The sequence below is a fragment of the Leuciscus leuciscus genome (genome assembly GCF_965113295.1).
Source record: "Leuciscus leuciscus genome assembly, chromosome: 11".
NCBI classification, from domain to species: Eukaryota; Metazoa; Chordata; class Actinopteri; order Cypriniformes; family Leuciscidae; genus Leuciscus; species Leuciscus leuciscus.
In genome coordinates, this window is record NC_138735.1 from 12,544,759 (window position 1) to 12,563,859 (window position 19,101).

General features: G+C 42.8%; 1 protein-coding gene across 1 annotated transcript in view; it reads right to left on the reverse strand.

Moving 5' to 3' along the window:
* LOC309509868 (ADP-ribosyl cyclase/cyclic ADP-ribose hydrolase 1) overlaps positions 1-19,101 on the reverse strand; it is a 366,738-nt gene that overhangs the window by 137,531 nt on the left and 210,106 nt on the right. The window contains exon 7 of the mRNA XM_082184847.1: positions 4,515-4,588. Within this exon, the coding sequence (XP_082040973.1) occupies positions 4,515-4,588 (74 nt within the window). The remainder of the gene's footprint in view (positions 1-4,514; positions 4,589-19,101) is intronic.

A 19,101-nucleotide genomic window follows, 5' to 3' on the forward strand; every position in this document is an offset into this window, starting at 1 on the left:
ACGCACCCACCGCTAGCCTAGCTTAGCACAAAGACTGGAGGTAAACGGCTCCAGCTAGCATACTGCTCCCAATAAGTGACAAAATAAAGCCAACATTTTGCTATTTACATGTTGTGATTTGTATAGTCACAGCGTGTACGAGACACAACCATCTTCCAACCGTATACATACTGGGAACTATATTCTTAGAAGGCGAAGCACTGCGACAACTGCGGAGTGATTTACTCCAAATCTGAGCGAACTCTCTGCTCCTCACCACAGGCTTCTCAGGTGCTGCGGGCAAATCACTCCGCCCAAGTAGCAGTGCTTCGCCTTCTGAGAATATAGTTCCCAGTATGTATACGGTTAGAAGATGGCTGTGTCTCATGTTACCTTATTATTTGTACACGCTGTGGTTATACAAATCACAACATGTAAATAGGAAAATGTTGGCATTATTTTGTCACTTATTGGGAGCAGTCGGGCCATTTTTTTTTTTTTTTTTTTTTTTTTTTTTTACAGATCGGGCTTTGGTCGGACTCGGGCTCATTTAGCTTCTCTCCTTTCATCGTGCCCATAATATACGTGCAGAGCGCAGGCTACTGTATGGAATATTGTTATATTAATAATATATGCAACGCAATATGCGATTACGCGAGTGCAATGCATTAGGTGAGAGTTGACCATGCAGAGCATCAGGGAGAAGTTGGAGCGTGGGGAGTAACTAAAAGTTCCCAATACTTCAGGAAAAGCTGCATTTTGAAAGAGTTTTGATTTGATTACCACAACAAAGAACCGTGAGCCTGAAGCCTTCAACAGTGGATGATATTCTTTTTCTTCACAACACTCGCGAATAAACAGTGAATGAGCCTACTCAGTTCAAGTGATTTTTATTTATTTATTATATTTTTTATTATTATTTAACGTTAGCCAGTTGGAGTTCTTTGAAACGTGGTTCTTCAGTAAAGTTACTTAACATAAAAAAAAAGGTTGGATCTCATTTCGCTATACAATATTCTCTACTGCATATGCTTCTCTGTAATGGACAGTCTGTATTAATATTTGTGGGCATAATTGTCGGTGGTGGTAGTTATGTTTGAGGCCTATAATAAAATTGTACCTAGTAGCGTGTGTGTATGTGTGTGCGTCTAGCAGAGACAGCGCACTCTCAGAGAGAGCTTAAAGTTATATTGATGTTGGTCTCGGGTCGGGTTCGGGCTGACGTCAAAAATTGCAGACGTTTTCGGGCTGGGGCCGGATTAGGGCTTGAACACCACGGGCCAGGTCTCGGTTAGGGGTGGATTTTTTGCCCCGTGCAGGGCTCTAAGTAGTATGCTAGCTGGAGCCGTTTACCTCCAGTCTTTGTGCTAAGCTAGGCTAGCGGTGTCAGACAGAGTTACAGCACGCTTTGACCAAGTGTGGTAATTAACGCATTAATTTACACTTTTAGTTAAGAAAATAAGTTATTAAGGAATTAATAGATTATGACACATTTAATTAATAACATATATTCATATATTACTTAATCTATTAATCATTTAGAATCTTTATTAGTTGCTGATGCAGTAATCATTAATTAATGGTTTAGTTCTTCATGAGTCATACATTAAAGGATAATTCCGGTATTTAACACCTTGAGTCTATTTTGTAGTTTGTTTTGGATGAACTAGAGTGGTGGACACAGAAATTTTGACGATGGGTCCTGTCTCGACTTTTTGACTCTGGGGCTGTTTACACCTGGCCACTTCATGCGTTTTCTCAGATCGGATAGCTATCTAATTTATCAAAACGATTCCATTTACACCTGGTCACATAAATGTGTTTTTGCGAAACGGATTTAAATCCGATCTTCAATTCCCGCGCTATATGCAGATTTAATGGAGTGCACGTCACGAGAGCAACAGATATGAGCTGCATTTTATTGATCATCAGCTAAAATTTCAAAGACCGCAATAAAAGAGAGCGGCAACAGCCCTGGTAAGATCATTTCGTTTCTTAAGAATTTACTTTTAATGATGATGATTGTGTGTTAAGCGTCTGCGACTTACTTTCACTTTGATTTGCGATAGTTTGCACGTTGGCTTAATGAATAGATGCTCAGCTTCTCATCTGCGGTGATACCTGTTCCAGTAGCGTCGTCATATCTGGCTATAACATTACATATAGCCTATAACACGCTCTCACACGTTTATTTTTTTAGCATTTTTGGGAGGAGTACAATTTACATATGTGGTTTCAACAACCAGATGCATTTACACTTGTCCAGTTTCGTCAGGAATGCGGCCCAGACCACCTCCTGAAGTGGTTTGAGCGATCGGATTCAAATCCGTCTCGAATGCGTTTCGGAGGGCATTTACACCTGGTCTTTTCACGATCGGATAGCTATCCGATCTGAGAAAACGCATGAAGTGGCCAGGTGTAAACAGCCCCTTTTAGAATCGCCTTTGACTGCTTCAGAGTGGCTGTCTATGGACATGCACGAACATGTCCTTAAAACAACCCTTAACGTTCGTTTTCAAAACTGTGCAACTCACCGAGTGGTTAGTGGTGTTCGTTGATGATTAAAAACAAATATATCGGCGCAATGTATGATTTCAATTCGTGTTATTTGCTAAGAGTCAAAAAGTCTAGACAGGACCCATCGTCAAAATTTCTGTGTCCACCACTCTAGTTCATCCATAACAAACTTACAAAATAGACTCAAGGTGTTAAATACCGGAATTATCCTTTAACACATTATTATCTGTGCATTAGTTAAGCATGAATTAATGCAGATTAGTGCACCCGTATTGTAAAGTGTTACCGCTATTTGCACTTAGTGTAAATAGAATATATAACTATTTGCCATCAGTGTAATTAGCATCTATTGCTAAGAAAATATGCTATTTTCACTCAGTGCAAATATCCTCTGCGATATAAAATACCTATTATGATCACGATTAAATACTATCATATTTAATTCAACTTATTTTTACCGTTAGTTATGTAAGGCAAAAGTTAGAATGATGGATAAAATGAAAATCACAGCATTTCAACAGAACTTCTGTTCATGTATTTCAGGGCTGACATTGGAATATTGAGGGTAAACATTGTATTCTCATACTAGCTCTATATTTATTAGCTACGTTCTGCCTCAAGAACAAATAGCACTGAATAAAGTACTGAGTTAGTAACAAACTAGCTGGTTGTTACTAAGCCTCTAGTATGGACAGTGTTCCAATTTAAGTAAGAAATTACAAATGGGTAGTGCAACCTTACACTGGAGTGCCCTTAGCACTGCACATTTTAGATGTCTCCCAAACACTCCCGATTTAACACATTAGCTCGTTAGTAAAGACTCCAAGACCTCAGCTGTGTTTGAAATTGAATTACAGGATTGAATGAGTGAACTCGGTAATGTCCACTATGGTTTAGTGGACATGTGGTACAAATGACTGTAGGTTTAGGGGGCAATTAAGAACACAGCCATGTTGCAGTATGTTGCTGGTACTACAGGACCAGGATTGGGAACCACTATGCTAGTTCAATGGCTGAAGTGAGGAACCATTTCATATGTTCCTGATTTTAAAAGAACAATAATGGAGCTTGAGTCTGTAAAACTGTTTAAATCGTCATTTTTGCTGTCCTTTTATAGTTTATGACTATGTTGTCATGGCAACAAAGTTTAAATGTAATACCTTTACTTTAAAATGGTTAATAAATGATTTTTCCCCCACACTAAAATCACACTAACATGTATATTGTTACTAATGAGTTAACATTACTCATTAGTGTAGCATAGGTGATGACACTGAAGAGCCATTTTGAGGTTCCCACAGAACCTTTCCCTTAACAGTTCTTAAATTAAATGTGTTTTTCTTAGTGTGAAAATCATTTTAATAATCTAAGGAACCATTTTTTTACTATAAAGAACTCTTTTGTACAATGGAATGCTTCCATGGATGTTCATGGAACCATAGATGCCAATAAAGTACATTTATTTTTAAAAGTGTTCTGAAACTTCCATTGTAAGTGCTACACTGTAAGCCTGGTTTATGTTTTTTTCCAAAGAAAAGGAGGAACAAGTGGAAATATTTGGTCAACATTGCAAGAGCTGTCGACTTGTACTGAACCCAAAATGTTCTTTTAAGTACTTTTTAAGTAAGCTTTTAAGTATTGCAAGTTTACAAGGTAGATGGAGTAAAGGCATAGCCTGGGATCAGACAAGATGAAAAACTTATATAAAGCTGTAAAAAGCTATATATCCGTGATCCTTGTCTCCAAAAGGTTGCGCAAAAGCTTTCCTGTGATCTCAGAAAATAAATCTATTGTATAGAAACAGCCCATTAGAATTATTACTAAAACATTTAGTTTTTTTCTGGTTTATGTTGTTCACAATTAAGCAATTCAGTTTATGGCCATTATGATTATTTAAAGAAGCTCAATTTTTACTAAGAACAGCTTAAACTGAAGAAATCAAATTATTTAAAAGTTTAAAGGGGCATAAGCAGACTTATCACATTGCACATTATAGCTAGAAAAATAAACATACACACCTTTTTTTGTTGAAAGCATGATGAATTGATCCATTTAGCAAGACTGTAATATTTCCGCATGCTGCCATTGCAAACTGTAAAGACAGATTCAAACCAATGAAATGCATTAGCGCCACTTCATTCCATTTTGTTAAACTATTAGAAGGCCACTGTTTTACGTGGTTATTGGATATGGGAACACAAGTGAAGTAAAAAGCCTTGTTTATATAATAAATAGTTTAGCATACAAATACATGCAATTATGGAAACATTTTGGATTTGTGAGTGTAATGGTCTCATTCTATTTTGGTTTCGTTTTCACTCATTGCCATGTTCCATTTTGCCTGAGTTGTCTGTGATTGCTAGTTTCCATAGTTATTCATTAGTTCCTCACCTGTTTGTAGTTCCTTTGATTACTCTGTGTATAAGCTCTTAGTTTCCTTAGTTCGTGTATAGTCAATGTATTAAGTGGTTGTGCTATTGTGTTTTCCTGGTTCCCTTTCAAGGCGGTCACTTCGACATTACGTCACTGACGTATATGGGAACTCCCTTCCTTCTCGTTTTCACTGAAATCTTATAGGCTAACGCCAGCTGGAGACAGCTGGCCAATTGACGCGAAACATGCAAATGCTGACTGGACCGCGGGCAGTATAAATAGCATGGGCGCGACAATTACGTCAGAATCTCTTTCTTCACGCTAGAAGTCTTATCTGAAGTCATCGTGGAAGTTGCAATAGAGGTTACTCACCATGTTTCCTCCCCGCATCCGATGGCTGCTACATGCCAGATATGTGCGGGTCCTATTGACTCGCTCTACCCTAACAAGGATCAACCGAGGCCGCACTCGCGGACGACAGGCAATGTGCCGGACAGTGCGCGCCCTCAGGGGAATAAACCCGGGCATCAGCGGGGATGAGGCCCACTGCCGCCAGCAGGCCGCTGGTGGGCCCTCTCCTGCCCAAAGACGAGTTAGCGCTGCCCGTCGCCACTCCGGTCCTTTTCGCGTGCTCGCTAGAAGGACTCGACGCGATAGGCTCTGTGGAGGATACTTAGCCCGGTATCTCAGCCAGGCTACTTCAAGAAAGACTCCGTCTTCCACGACGTCCTATGGATAGTCATGCGCAAAGACGCGCGTCTAGAGGGATGAGGCAAAGGCCATGGCTCCGTGTCTAAAAGGCGCAAAGTGCGGATGCTATGAGTCTCTTGACGCCCCAATCTGACAAAAGTGCACAACCGCAATTCGGTGAGTGTTTACCCCTTCTAGTCAGTCTTGACTACGGGGTTGCGCAGTCGTTACCGCTTATGCTGTTGACGCTGGGCCTACGTAACATTACATATTGATGTGCTTACAGCTTATGTTGTCAGGCTGCCCTGTATCCTTCAGTGCAACTGGCCATTCTGATTTAACTACGTATTCACAGTTGTTGTCGCTACGCCACTGACGCTGTGTTTATGTACACACTGCACACTGATATGTGCTATGATTTGTGCCGTTATATTGCCCTGTATCCTTCAGTGCAACTGGCCATTCTGATTTAACTACGTATTCACAGTTGTTGTCGCTACGCCACTGACGCTGTGTTTATGTACACACTGCACACCGATATGTGCTATGATTTGTGCCGTTATATTGCCCTGTATCCTTCAGTGCAACTGGCCATTCTGATTTAACTACGTATTCACAGTTGTTGTCGCTACGCCACTGACGCTGTGTTTATGTACACACTGCACACTGATATGTGCTATGATTTGTGCCGTTATATTGCCCTGTATCCTTCAGTGCAACTGGCCATTCTGATTTAACTACGTATTCACAGTTGTTGTCGCTACGCCACTGACGCTGTGTTTATGTACACACTGCACACTGATATGTGCTATGATTTGTGCCGTTATATTGCCCTGTATCCTTCAGTGCAAATGGCCATTCTGATTTAACTACGTATTCACAGTTGTTGTCGCTACGCCACTGACGCTGTGTTTATGTACACACTGCACACTGATATGTGCTATGATTTGTGCCGTTATATTGCCCTGTTTCCTTCAGTGCAAATGGCTATTCTGATTACCACGTATTCACAGTTGTTGTGCGATGCCACTGACGCTGTGTTTATGTACCTGATTGTGTGTATTATGCTTATGCCATGATATTGCCCTGTTTCCTGCAGTGCAACTGGCTATTCTGATTACTACGTATTCACAGTTGTTGCGCGATGCAACTGACGCTGCGTTACGTACACACTACACACTGTTATGTGTATGATTTATGCCACTTATATTGCCCTGTATTTTCAGTGCAAATGGCTATTCTGATTACTACGCAGTACGTATTCACAGTTGCTGCGCGATGCAACTTGCGCTGTGTTACGTACACACTACACACTGATATGTGTATGAATTTTGCCGTTGTATATTGCCCTGTATCCTTCAGTGCAAATGGCTATTCTGATTACTACGCAGTACGTACTCACAGTTGTCGTGCGACACAACTGACGCTGTGTTTACGTACACACTACACACTGTTATGTGTATGAATTTTGCCGTTGTATATTGCCCTGTATCCTTCAGTGCAAATGGCTATTCTGATTACTACGCAGTACGTACTCACAGTTGTCGTGCGACACAACTGACGCTGTGTTTACGTACACACTACACACTGTTATGTGTATGAATTTTGCCGTTGTATATTGCCCTGTTCCTTCAGTGCAAATGGCTATTCTGATTACTACGTATTCACAGTTGTTGCGCGATGCAACTGACGCTGTGTTACGTACACTCCGCACTCTGTTATGTGTAATGATTTATGCCATTATATATTGCCCTGTATCCTTCAGTGCAAATGGCTATTCTGATTACTACGCAGTACGTATTCACAGTTGTCGTGCGACGCAACTGACGCTGTGTTTACGTACACACTACACACTGTTATGTGTATGAATTTTGCCGTTGTATATTGCCCTGTATCCTTCAGTGCAAATGGCTATTCTGATTACTACGTATTCACAGTTGTTGTGCGATGCAACTAACGCTGTGTTACGTACTCTGTTATGTGTAATGATTTATGCCATTATATATTGCCCTGTGTCATTCAGTGCAAATGGCTATTCTGATTACTACGCAGTGCGTATTCACAGTTGTCGTGCGATGCAACTGACGCTGTGCACACACTACGCACTGATATGTGTTACGATTACGCCGCTATATATTGCCCTGTATCCTTCAGTGCAACTGGCTACTCTGATTACTGTGTATTCACAGTTGTTGTGCGATGCCACTGACGCTGTGTTATGTACATTGATATACGTGTCTATGATTTATGCCGTTATATATTGCCCTGTATCCTCAGTGCAACCGGCTATTCTGATAACTACGTATTCACAGTCGATGTCGCTATGCCTCTGACGCTGTGGTTTTTGTACACAAAATGTAACTATGCTTATTCATAGTCTCAGTCGTCGCTACGGCGACTTGCGCTGCATCTGTGTACACACTGAAGCGTTATGCTGTTATGTTGCCCTTCAACGTAACTGACCATTGTGTTTGAACTGAGCATATTCATGCAGTTTCGGTCGCTTCAGCGACTTGCGCTGCATTATACACACAGATGTTTAAAATGTGCACTCTGATGTGTTATGCTGTTATGTTGCCCTCTATCCTTCAGTGCAACAACCAGCTATCCTATCTACTGTGCATATTCACAGTTCTGTCGCTACGGCGACTACACTGCACTTATGTACGTACAAGGACGTGTTTTTGCTATTTGTTGCCCTGTTTCCTTCAGTGCAAAACTAGCTATCCTAATCTAACCGTGCATGTTCAAAGTTTCTGGATGTAGGTACGTACACGGATGTGTTATGCTGTAATGCTGCCCCATTTCCTTTGTTGCAGCTAGCCATCCTGATCTAACTGTACATCTCAGTTCTGTCTCTACACCGTTTCTGTCGCTACGGCGACTTACGCTGCGTTTATGTACATACATGGACGCGCTACAGCGACCGATGCTGTTACGTACATGGGCTACGCTGTTATGTTGCCCTGTTTCCTTCAGTGCAACTGGCTATTGTGTGTTAACTCGTTTACTCACAGTTGTAGCTACGGCTACGACTGTGTTTGTGTACTTACTGAGGTGCTATGCTATTATGGGGATATTATCTAACTGCGTATATTCACAGTTGTTGTCGCTACGGCCACTAGCACTGTGTTTATGTACATTCAGTTATGTGTTGGTTTGCACTTCTGTGCATCGGCTTAGAACATTGGCTATGTTCTACAAGGGAGTGTCAGTTCCTCGTGACCCCCTTACTAGCCTATCATCCCCAAGCTGTGAAACCTTCTTGTGTGTCCGCTGCTGGGTCCATAGTTGAGCAAGACACTTACACTATCAAGTGTTGGGAGCTCTCTTGAGATGGCCTTAATTCACCTGCTCTCGCCAGTGAAGCACGTTGGAGACCTACGCTCATTCTAAGCGAATGATGTTGCATTGTCTCGGACCTGGTGACTGCAGCGTCACTCTCCGTCCGATACCAAGCTGCGTTCCGAAGTCGCTTACACCGTTCAGAGCACAGATTGATCCCTGCCCGCCTTATCTGCTGAGCCGTCAGCCTCGCATGATGCCGATGCTCAGAGTGCTGTTGGCCCTGTAAGGGCTTTGCGGATGTACGTGGATCACTAGGCAGCAGTCTGACCAGCTGTTTGTGTGCTTGATGGATGGTACTAGGGACGTGCTGTTTATACTGAGACTTTCTCACTGAATTCGACGCTTTCAATGTTGGCTATGCCTATGGGATTTAGGTATGCTGGCTGTCTTCTCAGAACACGTTCGCCAGGGTTTCAAGTTTGATGCACTGCCTATAGCGTCGTGGGTTCGGTGAGTTTTATTAATGTACTCATGAACTGTTACCACAGCTGTGCAGTAGTCTGCATTATGCAGAGTTACCATTGCTGCTAACTCTGTGTTATGACTATAATGTTACATAGCTGTTTCCGCATTACGCAGTAGTTTTCAATTCCTGTTAACTCTGTGTATGGCTATAAGGTTATGCAGCTGTCACCGCTATTGCCGTCGACACTGTGTTAACTCTTGTGCTCGAGTGCTTATGGTGTTGTGCTGCCCTCTCCAGTGCAGTCTTCGCTTCATTGCATTGGATATGCAACTTGGTAAGGTCGGAGCAGACGTTCTTGGTCTAGTTTCGCCTATCAGTTTCGAGTGCTCCTAGCGGCGCTGCTGGCTTAGAACTGTTGTCTCTCGTGGGAGTGTAGCTTGACCCCGTTCTGGGCTTATCTTCACTGCGCTCACGGCGGGATTCTATACAGTTCCCATATACGTCAGTGACGTAATGTCGAAGTGACCGCCTTGAAAGGGAACGTCTCCGGTTACTATCGTAACCTCGGTTCCCTGAGAGGCGGGAACGAGACATTACGTCAGCCGCCGTGCTCGCCGTTTGATCAGCTGTGCTAGCGTTCAGTCTTGATTCTGACGTAATTGTCGCGCCCATGCTATTTATACTGCCCGCGGTCCAGTCAGCATTTGCATGTTTCGCGTCAATTGGCCAGCTGTCTCCAGCTGGCGTTAGCCTATAAGATTTCAGTGAAAACGAGAAGGAAGGGAGTTCCCATATACGTCAGTGACGTAATGTCTCGTTCCCGCCTCTCAGGGAACCGAGGTTACGATAGTAACCGGAGACGTTATCTTCTGCGTGTTTCCTTTTGGACTTATCATTAAAGACTGTTTTGTTTATTTTCCGTCGTCATGTCCTTTACTGCAACTACAGCATGACAAAATACCGGACCTAAATATAAAAAAAAATTATTATTTTTTTTTTTTTTTTTTAAATGGACTTTTCTCTGCCTAGAGCAGGAGCAACAATCCCTCGAGGTCCACACAAGAGACTTTTTAGATCTGGATTGCCTTATGTCATTCCCTGACCGCTACAATAAAAATATATTGTACAAACTGAAAACAAAATAATGCAAAATGATCAGAATAGCAAACAACATGGATCAAAAGATAATCGTGAATCAAAAAATTAAAAGCGCATTTAAAAAACATAAGCATGAATCAAAACTTTAACACATTAAAAGATTAGATTGCACAAAACTTAAACATGTAGGTAAAATAATCTGAATAACAGAATAACTGGGGGGGGGGGGGGGGGGGTTCTCTGTATTTTGTGCTCTCACATTTTCTGCTCATATTTTATTTTATTTGTATGCTTGTGCTGTTTTTCCCTTCACTCCTCTTTCCATGTTCTGCGCTTGCTTTCCCAAATGTTGCAGTTAGAGTTTCATGTAAATTAGGGCAGGCATAAATGTCACCATTGGTCCACTAGTTCTAGATTGACAGCTTCTCCTCTAGCCAATCAATCAAAGAGGCGAGTTGATGTCACTCCAATGCGACTCATGGGCTACATCTGAAATTGCATACCTCCCTATATTATATAGTAGGCGAAAAAAATTATGTGACAAAATAAGCATGTCCGAATTCACCGTATTCATAAAAGAGAAGACAAAAAGTACCCAGATAACCTACTCCTTCCAATGAGATTCTGAAGTGTACATATGATGGAAACGTGAGAGGATTTATGAATGGCAGTGAAGCAATGTAACTGACGCTGGATTTACATCCTTATTACATTCATTATATTCACATTCATAATATATAGAACTCTTTTAGCGGTCGTGAAGTAATTACTTATTCAAAATAAATACCTACTCAAGAGAGTATGCTATTTCGGACGCAGCCATTGCTACTGATGCTCACTCGTACAGGGGAACAACCGTCAGCTGGCAAATAATTGTTAAAGGCACAAATTATGTCGTTAATTTCAAGATTGACATGAAGATTACATTTGAAACATTACAAGGACTTTCAAGCTGTACAGCTATCAGAACTATAGACATATACAAATAATTACATGTCTTTTCTTTTTTTTAGATACATGAGATGCTTCTTGTAACACGGTTTGTTGTTCGGGGAAGAAGGAGGCGGGAACCAGTGAACATTTAAACACTTTAATAATCCAAAAATAAACCATCTACAAAACAAAAGAAAATGCGGGAGCCCCTCACGGACAATTGCCGCCACATATAAACAAAACATAACATAAATAGTTCAGGCCTGGTCCTCTCTCGTCCTTCACCACCGTCGCTCCTCCTTTTATGTTTCCGTAGCTCCTCTGTGAGAGATACGAGACCAGCGCAGCACGCACATCATCAATCGTTCGTCCTGCTGGCCACACTTCTCTTTTCAAGTGCACTCTTGTTATGAATGTTAATCTTTGTGGGATCACCATAGGGATCACAACATATGGGAACCAGCCTAGCACAGGTTCCACCAGTGAATACTAAGTGTTAGGCCTGGCGTCGGGCGCTCCGCCACGTCCGACTGCCGAGGGTGGTGGAGGAACTCAACAGGGTTCGCCAAGCGCACATATCCGGTCCATTGAAGGGGAATGACGCAGCAAGCCGACACTGAATGTGGTCTCTCGTGTTTACTATCTATGGGAAGCGAGTATACGGATAACGGTTCTACATGAAGGCTGTAGAAACTAGCAAACGTGTTGGGTGTCGCCCAGCCAGGAGCTTTATAAATATCTGTCAGCAAGGCGCCTTGTGCCAATGCCCAGGAAGAGGCTACACTCCTAGTAGAGTGGACTCTCAACTCCTCCGGGAGCAGCGCTGGCAGGTTCACCACCTGGTCCTTGAAGGGAGTGGTAGGAAACTTGGGCACATGAGAGTTAGCAGGGCCAAATTCCAGGCAAGATTTGATGACCGAAAATGCAAGCAGGTCCCCCACTCTCTTCATAGAAGCCAGCACAGTCAGGAGTACTGTCTTCATGGACAGGATTTTAAACTCAGCTGACTGCAGTGGTTCAAAAGGGGCTCTCTTGAGTGCTGTTAGCACAAGTGAGAGATCCCAAGAGGGTAAGGGGGGAGAGCAAGGAGGGTTTAAATTTCTTGCACCCCTGAGGAACCTGATGACCAGGTCATGTTATCCCAGAGATTTACCATCAACTGCATCATGATGTGCGGGTAGACAGCCTTCACTCCAACCCATCTTGCAGGAAGGAAAGCACAACTTGCCTTGTAGAGGGGGCTCTTGCGGAAGTGATGGTGTCTACCTCCGCTTGGGGAAGATCACCTAAGTCCTCCGCGTCCTGTCTAGAGACCAGAAATGGAGATTCCCGAGGTCTGGACGTGGGTGCCATAGGGTGCCCCGTCTCAAAACAACAACAAAAGTCCTTCCTCAGACGAATGAGCTAGGGAGGGACTGTCGTGAGGAGCATGAGTTCTGGGAACCTAGAATATGGGGCAACTAGCAAGACCTGCTCCTCGTCCTCCCTGACTTTGCAGTGTCTGTGCAAGAAGGCTCACTGGGGGAAAAGCATTGCGTAGGCCCCGGGTCCAGCTGTGTTCCAGCGCATCCATTCCGAGGGTCCTCTCAGCTGGATCGCCTGGGGATGGAGTCGCCACTCTCCCGGAAGTACAGGCTGCCGTGAACGCTCGTCGGCTGCACGATTCAGCGGGCCTGGGATTTAAATGGCAGGAAGCGACCTCAGATGCTTCTGACTCCATAGGAGGAGATGGCGGGTGAATTGCGACATGCGATGGGAGCCTAGACCACCCTGACGGTTGATATACGCAACAATCACATGCCTGTTGTACGTGGCCCCCCAGCCGGTGGTAGAGGCATCCATGGAGGCAACAGCATGCCTGGACACTTGTTCTAGGGGAACTCCTGCCTGTAGAAATGAAGGGGCCAACCACGAGCTGAAGGTTTGGCGGCAGGCCGGGGTGATTGTCACACGAAGCCATTGCCACGCCAGTTTCGAGACCCGGCAGTAATGCCAGTGCTGAAGCGGCCTCATATGAAGCAATCAGAATGCCGTTATTGCGGCTGTGGTTGCCATATGCGCCAGGAGCCTCTGAAAGAGTTTCAGCTGAGCCGCTGTCCTGACTTTGAACGAATTCAAATAGTTCAACACTGACCGTGCACGTTCCTCTGTGAGGCGTGCTGTCTGGCTGACCGAGGTCAGCTCCATTCCGAGAAAAGAGATCCTCTGCACGGGGGCGAGTTTGCTCTTTTCCCAGTTGACCTGGAGCCCCAACTGGCTGAGGTGACTGAGCACCATTTCCCTGTGCTCGCACAACTGATCTCGCGACTGAGTCAGTCGTCGAGATAGTTGAGGATGCGAACGCCACGTTCTCTCAGGGGAACAAGGGCCACCTCCGCTACCTTCGTGAAGATGCGGGATGACAGGGCCAGCCCGAAGGGGAGGACTTTGTACTGATATGCCCGTCCCTCGAATGCAAATCTGGTCTGTGTCAAGGGAGAATCGAGACATGAAAGTACACATCCTTCAGGTCGATTGCTGCAAACCAATCTTAGGGACGGATGCACCCAAAGATGCGGTTCTGCGTTAGCACTTTGAACAGGAGCTTGTGAAGGGCCCGATTCAAAACTAGCAGGTCCAAAATTGCCCATAACCCACCACCTTTCTTGGGTAGGGTTGGTTTATGTCTGAGAACCTTTTATACACATACTTAACTGCAGATTCTGAAATGACATACACTGTGTGGTACAGTACAATATTTTGAGTGTCCCTTATTTTCCTATAAAGAACTACGATTTTCCCATATTTTCCTTTTCTGAAGCAACCCTAGCTGTGTGCCATGTCCTCCGGGACAAACTGGACAATATTGATGTGAAAAATATTCCAACAGTTAATTTCTGTTAATGACAGACGTAGACATGTGTTTGGCTTCTTCAAATAGCAAGGAAACAAGACAGTAGACACTGAACACATTGAAACTGACTATTGCATTGCACTATGAGTAGAGTAAAGTTAAGTCTCTGTTAAACTGCCTCCTTGTCATTATTAGTTACCAGTTACCTGTAACATTACATAATTCATTAATTAACATATTGTTAAAAACCTTGATACATGATCCTATTCGTTTCCTGAATACTCAGCTTCTGGAGATGTCCCCACCAATTTGAAAATTAAATGTATGCACTGGGAACTCGCACTGCATCGATGACGCTATTGGGGAAAGCCCTCCGCGTGAACCGATGTCTGAAAAACTATCCAATCACGACAATCGAATTTGACCGGCGATAGCCTATGATGTCACTTCTAGTGCGACCCAGAAGTATAAAAGGGGTGCCTAGAGAACATATCATCCTCTTTTAGTCTTCAGGGACTGTTTTGTCTGATTTGCAATCACCTGAGAAAGGTAAGAACAATTATGGCAAGTGATAAGCGTTTCAAGAAGTATGTGGATCCGGGTCTAAGGTTTCTGACACCAGATGACACACAACTTGTGCGTTTACTATTTGGGCGAAGAGCACGGATGATCAGATCTTGTGAGATCTGATTGTGCAGAATGTTAGAGTTTTCCTCTTGTTTTTCCTCTACTCCGCTCTCATCTGGCTCTCTTCTTGAGTTAAGGGGGACAAGGCATCTGGGCTGGTTCCGGTCCCGCTCGTGCTGAGGCACTGCGGATACTCGGATCATAGGGTTCTCAGATGGAGCTCGCTGATGAGTTTGAGAGAGGTGTTTTTCTCTTACGCCCCTCAGAAGCACACAAGGGTGAGCTGCTGGATAAGTATGTGTTATCTCTTACATCCTCTGCTGGCACCCAGAGGAGGCACGACTCAAGAAAGCGGCATACCTTATCACGTAAGAGGCCTCCTCTTGTGTTAGAGTCATTAGGTTATATAGTAGGTGGTGCCAATCTTGGTCACCCAGTGATGCACAGGTTGGCTTCATTTCATAGAGAAATCTCTAGTGAGGCCACCGTGCATGAGAGCTTCAGACAGATTCTGTAAGAGTGAGGTGGCTTTCTCCCACTGGGGGTTTCTCCTGAGGCCACTGCTTTGTATAAAGCTCCAGATAGACCAACCAAGCGTTGGCCCTCATCGGGCCACTTGGATAGCCACCTTGTATTTGTATTGTAGGTCTCCTATCACTTCTGAGAGTTGTTTTGAGACTATAGCTTTGAACTTCAGACATAGGATATTCAAGTGCCATCCCCACAAGGGCTGCCTTAAAGGTGATCTAAGTAACTTTTTTACCTTAACTGAACAGCTTCGGAGTCATTGGAATGGTTCTATTACTTATTTCGGGTTGAATGGTGGTCGTTTTGCACCCCCCTGGTGCCCGTGAGCGGAAAATCCGCACTTGCAACTTTGGGCCGGTGGGCCGCCGGCCGCCGCGTCAGGAAGTCTCGCGTGATATCAGGTCTCGCGATGTAAACAATTGCTTTACGGTCAAAAGAAATCTGCTAAAATGCTGTCATTATTGTGCTCCCTCACGCTGTTCGAACCCGAATGAAGAAGACGTTTTAAAGAATGTCCCATCTGCTTTGATGTCGTTGACCTACTAGCCTCTGGTGTCTGAGAATCGCCAACGAGTTTTTACAATAGTGTTGTGAAATATCTATTCCGAAGCTGTGGGGGGAGCTCTAGAGAGAAACATGCGAGCAAAAAGCGAGAATACAGCGAAGAAATCCCGAAACTACTGAGCCCTGCTTTAATTACTGGCTTAGGCATGTGTACTAGGAGTTTGTTGGAGGTGATCTGCTAGAAGCCTTTTCGTCCCGAGTCCCTCAGTATCTGAGCGTAGGCTCTTTAGAGTTAGATCATCCACAGCTTATCTCTGTAAGGTCGTTTTTTCCCTGGTACTGGCCTCCTCTATCTACAAGAGTTGTGTAGCCTAGGCCCGCCTGTGCATTAGGCAATAATGCTAGTGGATGTTAAGGGTAGAATAAATAGCAGCATAGGTAGCAAGCTATTCCTAAGCCTCCCATGCGGGTATATTCTGGGCATTGTCAGACCTGTCTCTCTGGGAAGAGAGAGTTTTAAGCAGTAATGCTGAGGTCTCCACTTTCAGAGCTGTATTTTGTAGCTACAAATTCCCAGCTAGTCTTTAGGTTGGTTATCTAGGCCCTTTGAATTAATTTTCATAGCTGAGGCCTCCATTTCCCTTGGGCTCAGTGGTTTTTGGCTACCCACAGCTTTAGTTTATTCGCCCTACATCACTGTGGCTCACTTTAGTACTCATTAAAGTGGACAGGTTTTAAAGCGGACTCATTAAAGTGGACCTCATTTGGGACGGGTTTGAGTACACTCCCTCAGAGCCTAGGCATGCCATGGGCTGACGCTTTTTGATAATTGAAGTTGTAGGCGTTTCTATAGGCCTCCTCAATAGTCAGGTAGCGTTAGATTGTACTCCCCTTGTTTAAAGGGTCGATAACACTCTAGCTTTGTACACTGTCCATTGGCAATATAAAGTAGGAAAAACCGGGCCCACAGTATTTCTGTGAGTACACCTATGATATCTGAGGCTAGTTCTGCTGACAAGTATCACTATCAAGTAGCAGGCCTTCACAGGCCTCCTTGAAGTTGACTCCACCATGTTGTGGATATATATATATAATTATAATTATTATTATTATTATTATTATAATTTTTAGCTAACCCTAAGTCTGGTTAGAAGGTTGAATGACTCTCATGAGGCCTCCCTGCTAGATCAGCCCTAGAGCTGGAGGTGCTCCCCTTATCTAGGGAGTGCCCAGCCTCCACAATATTTCAAAGCACTGTGTAGATCCAGGATTGAATAGAGTTACTCCCCTTGTTTGCTAGGGTTATAAAGCTCTATGCTGAGTTCTACTCTCCAGGATGCCTGTCTCTCTGATCCAGTTTCACTATTGGTTTGTGAGAGACTCTGTTTAGGAAAACAGACAGGTTGTTGGCAAGACTAGGTCAGTAGATTTTATATGGGGTTGACTTTATGTCCCCCTCAGAAAGTGACTGGACAGGACTCCTTTCAGACCCCATGGTCATATTCCCTTAACCCTCTGGGGTCTAATGTGTTTTTGGGGTCCTTGAGATGTTCTGACATGCCCTGACATTTGTGCTTTTTTCAGTTGCTTATAAACATATTAATGGCAAAGGTGTAATTACACTCCATTTAGCACAAACAGGGCTACCATAATATGTGAGCAACATGAATGTACATGTTTGTATTTTTGAGAGAATAATGTTTATGCATGGTTATTGAAAAAACTAAAAACTTAAGTTTCTGAAATAAGGCCACAAAACACATATTAAATATGTGTCAATAAGACTTTTGACTAATGGATGTTGTCGACTAGAGTTTTTTCTTCAAAATGACGTGAAAATCATCCTCCCTAATCATTCACATAAAACAATACATTGATTTAAATTTTGCAAAACACTTTCTGTTTGGAAAGGCAATATGCAGATGGGGCGTCAACGATCCAACACCATCATGAATATTTAGTGGTTCGCACCCGAGGAGACAATGGGGCCCGCATACTTAATGAGCCATTCATTCAGGTGTGTCACTGAGCCACAAGAAAGAATACAAGAGCAATATGTATATATATATATTCTACCAAATTGGAAGCATCTCATTTATTTATTTATTTTTCCACAAATTGTGCTTGCAAATTGTATAATATCCAAGGAAAACATGTCTAGTAATTGTGCACTTAATTCTCATATTTTCAGTTTTGGAATATGTATCCTCTCCCCAAATTTGTCACTAATAAAACACAATAAAAATTATTTAAAGAAAATGCTTTTTAGGGATATTTACCTTTTAATTGTTTGTTTTCATCTACCTTGTAAATATATATTTTTTATTAAAAAGGTTACAATTACAACAACAATTCAAGTGTAATCTTTCTTTGTAAAAACTAAAGTATACATTTTATCATACATATTTCAAAGTTAAGGATTTGATTGATTATTTGATTACTTTATTTTTGACAAAACATACTATATATGAGCAAAAATTGGCAAACAAAAGCTTATTTGAGGTGGCAGATATTTTACAGTAAAAATGTATAATCTATCCAAAACTAGTGAACGAAATGTTGTCTTTCATATGTCTGTAACATAGGTCTTTCGTTTATATAAGAAATATAAATGTTAATTTGCAGTTTAATACGTTGCTTATACAAATACATTTTATTTCAACATATTTCAGTCGATTTTTACTCATCTCAGTATAGCAATACAGTTTGCTAAAAGCAGATCATTCATTCACACACAGAAATGCGATTTAAATTTAAACCGTCTTTTTGCGAGTTGTGGGAAACAGCGCGCATCTCTGCCGTTCATTCATTCACACACAGAAACGCGATTCACTTGAGAATGAAAAAACTTACTACAGTATTCTCAGGATCCGTTGCTCCTCGAAATATTCGCTGAGTTATGGTTCATTTTCGGACGCGTTTCAGAATTGACTTCACTGACAGAGAGAAAGCAGAACTCACATCATGTTTATTTTTCTTTATTTGGCAAAAACCACAACACTTTGTTTTTATTGTGAGTATACACAAAAATAATACACACTTAACAGGATCGATTGATGTATGAAACTGGTTTGTAAAATCAAAGTCAACAGATTATTTGGACTCTCGTTTCAACTGATAAGAAAAAAACAGAGCAAATCACGCCCGCGCGATAGCCGACCTCAGGGGGTTAAAGGGGAACCCCTTCCATGGAAGCTGTTGGTTTCAAGCCCTTGAGCAGCCTTGGTAGGCTTTTCCTTGTTTGGAGGCCTCTTTGAGGCTTATA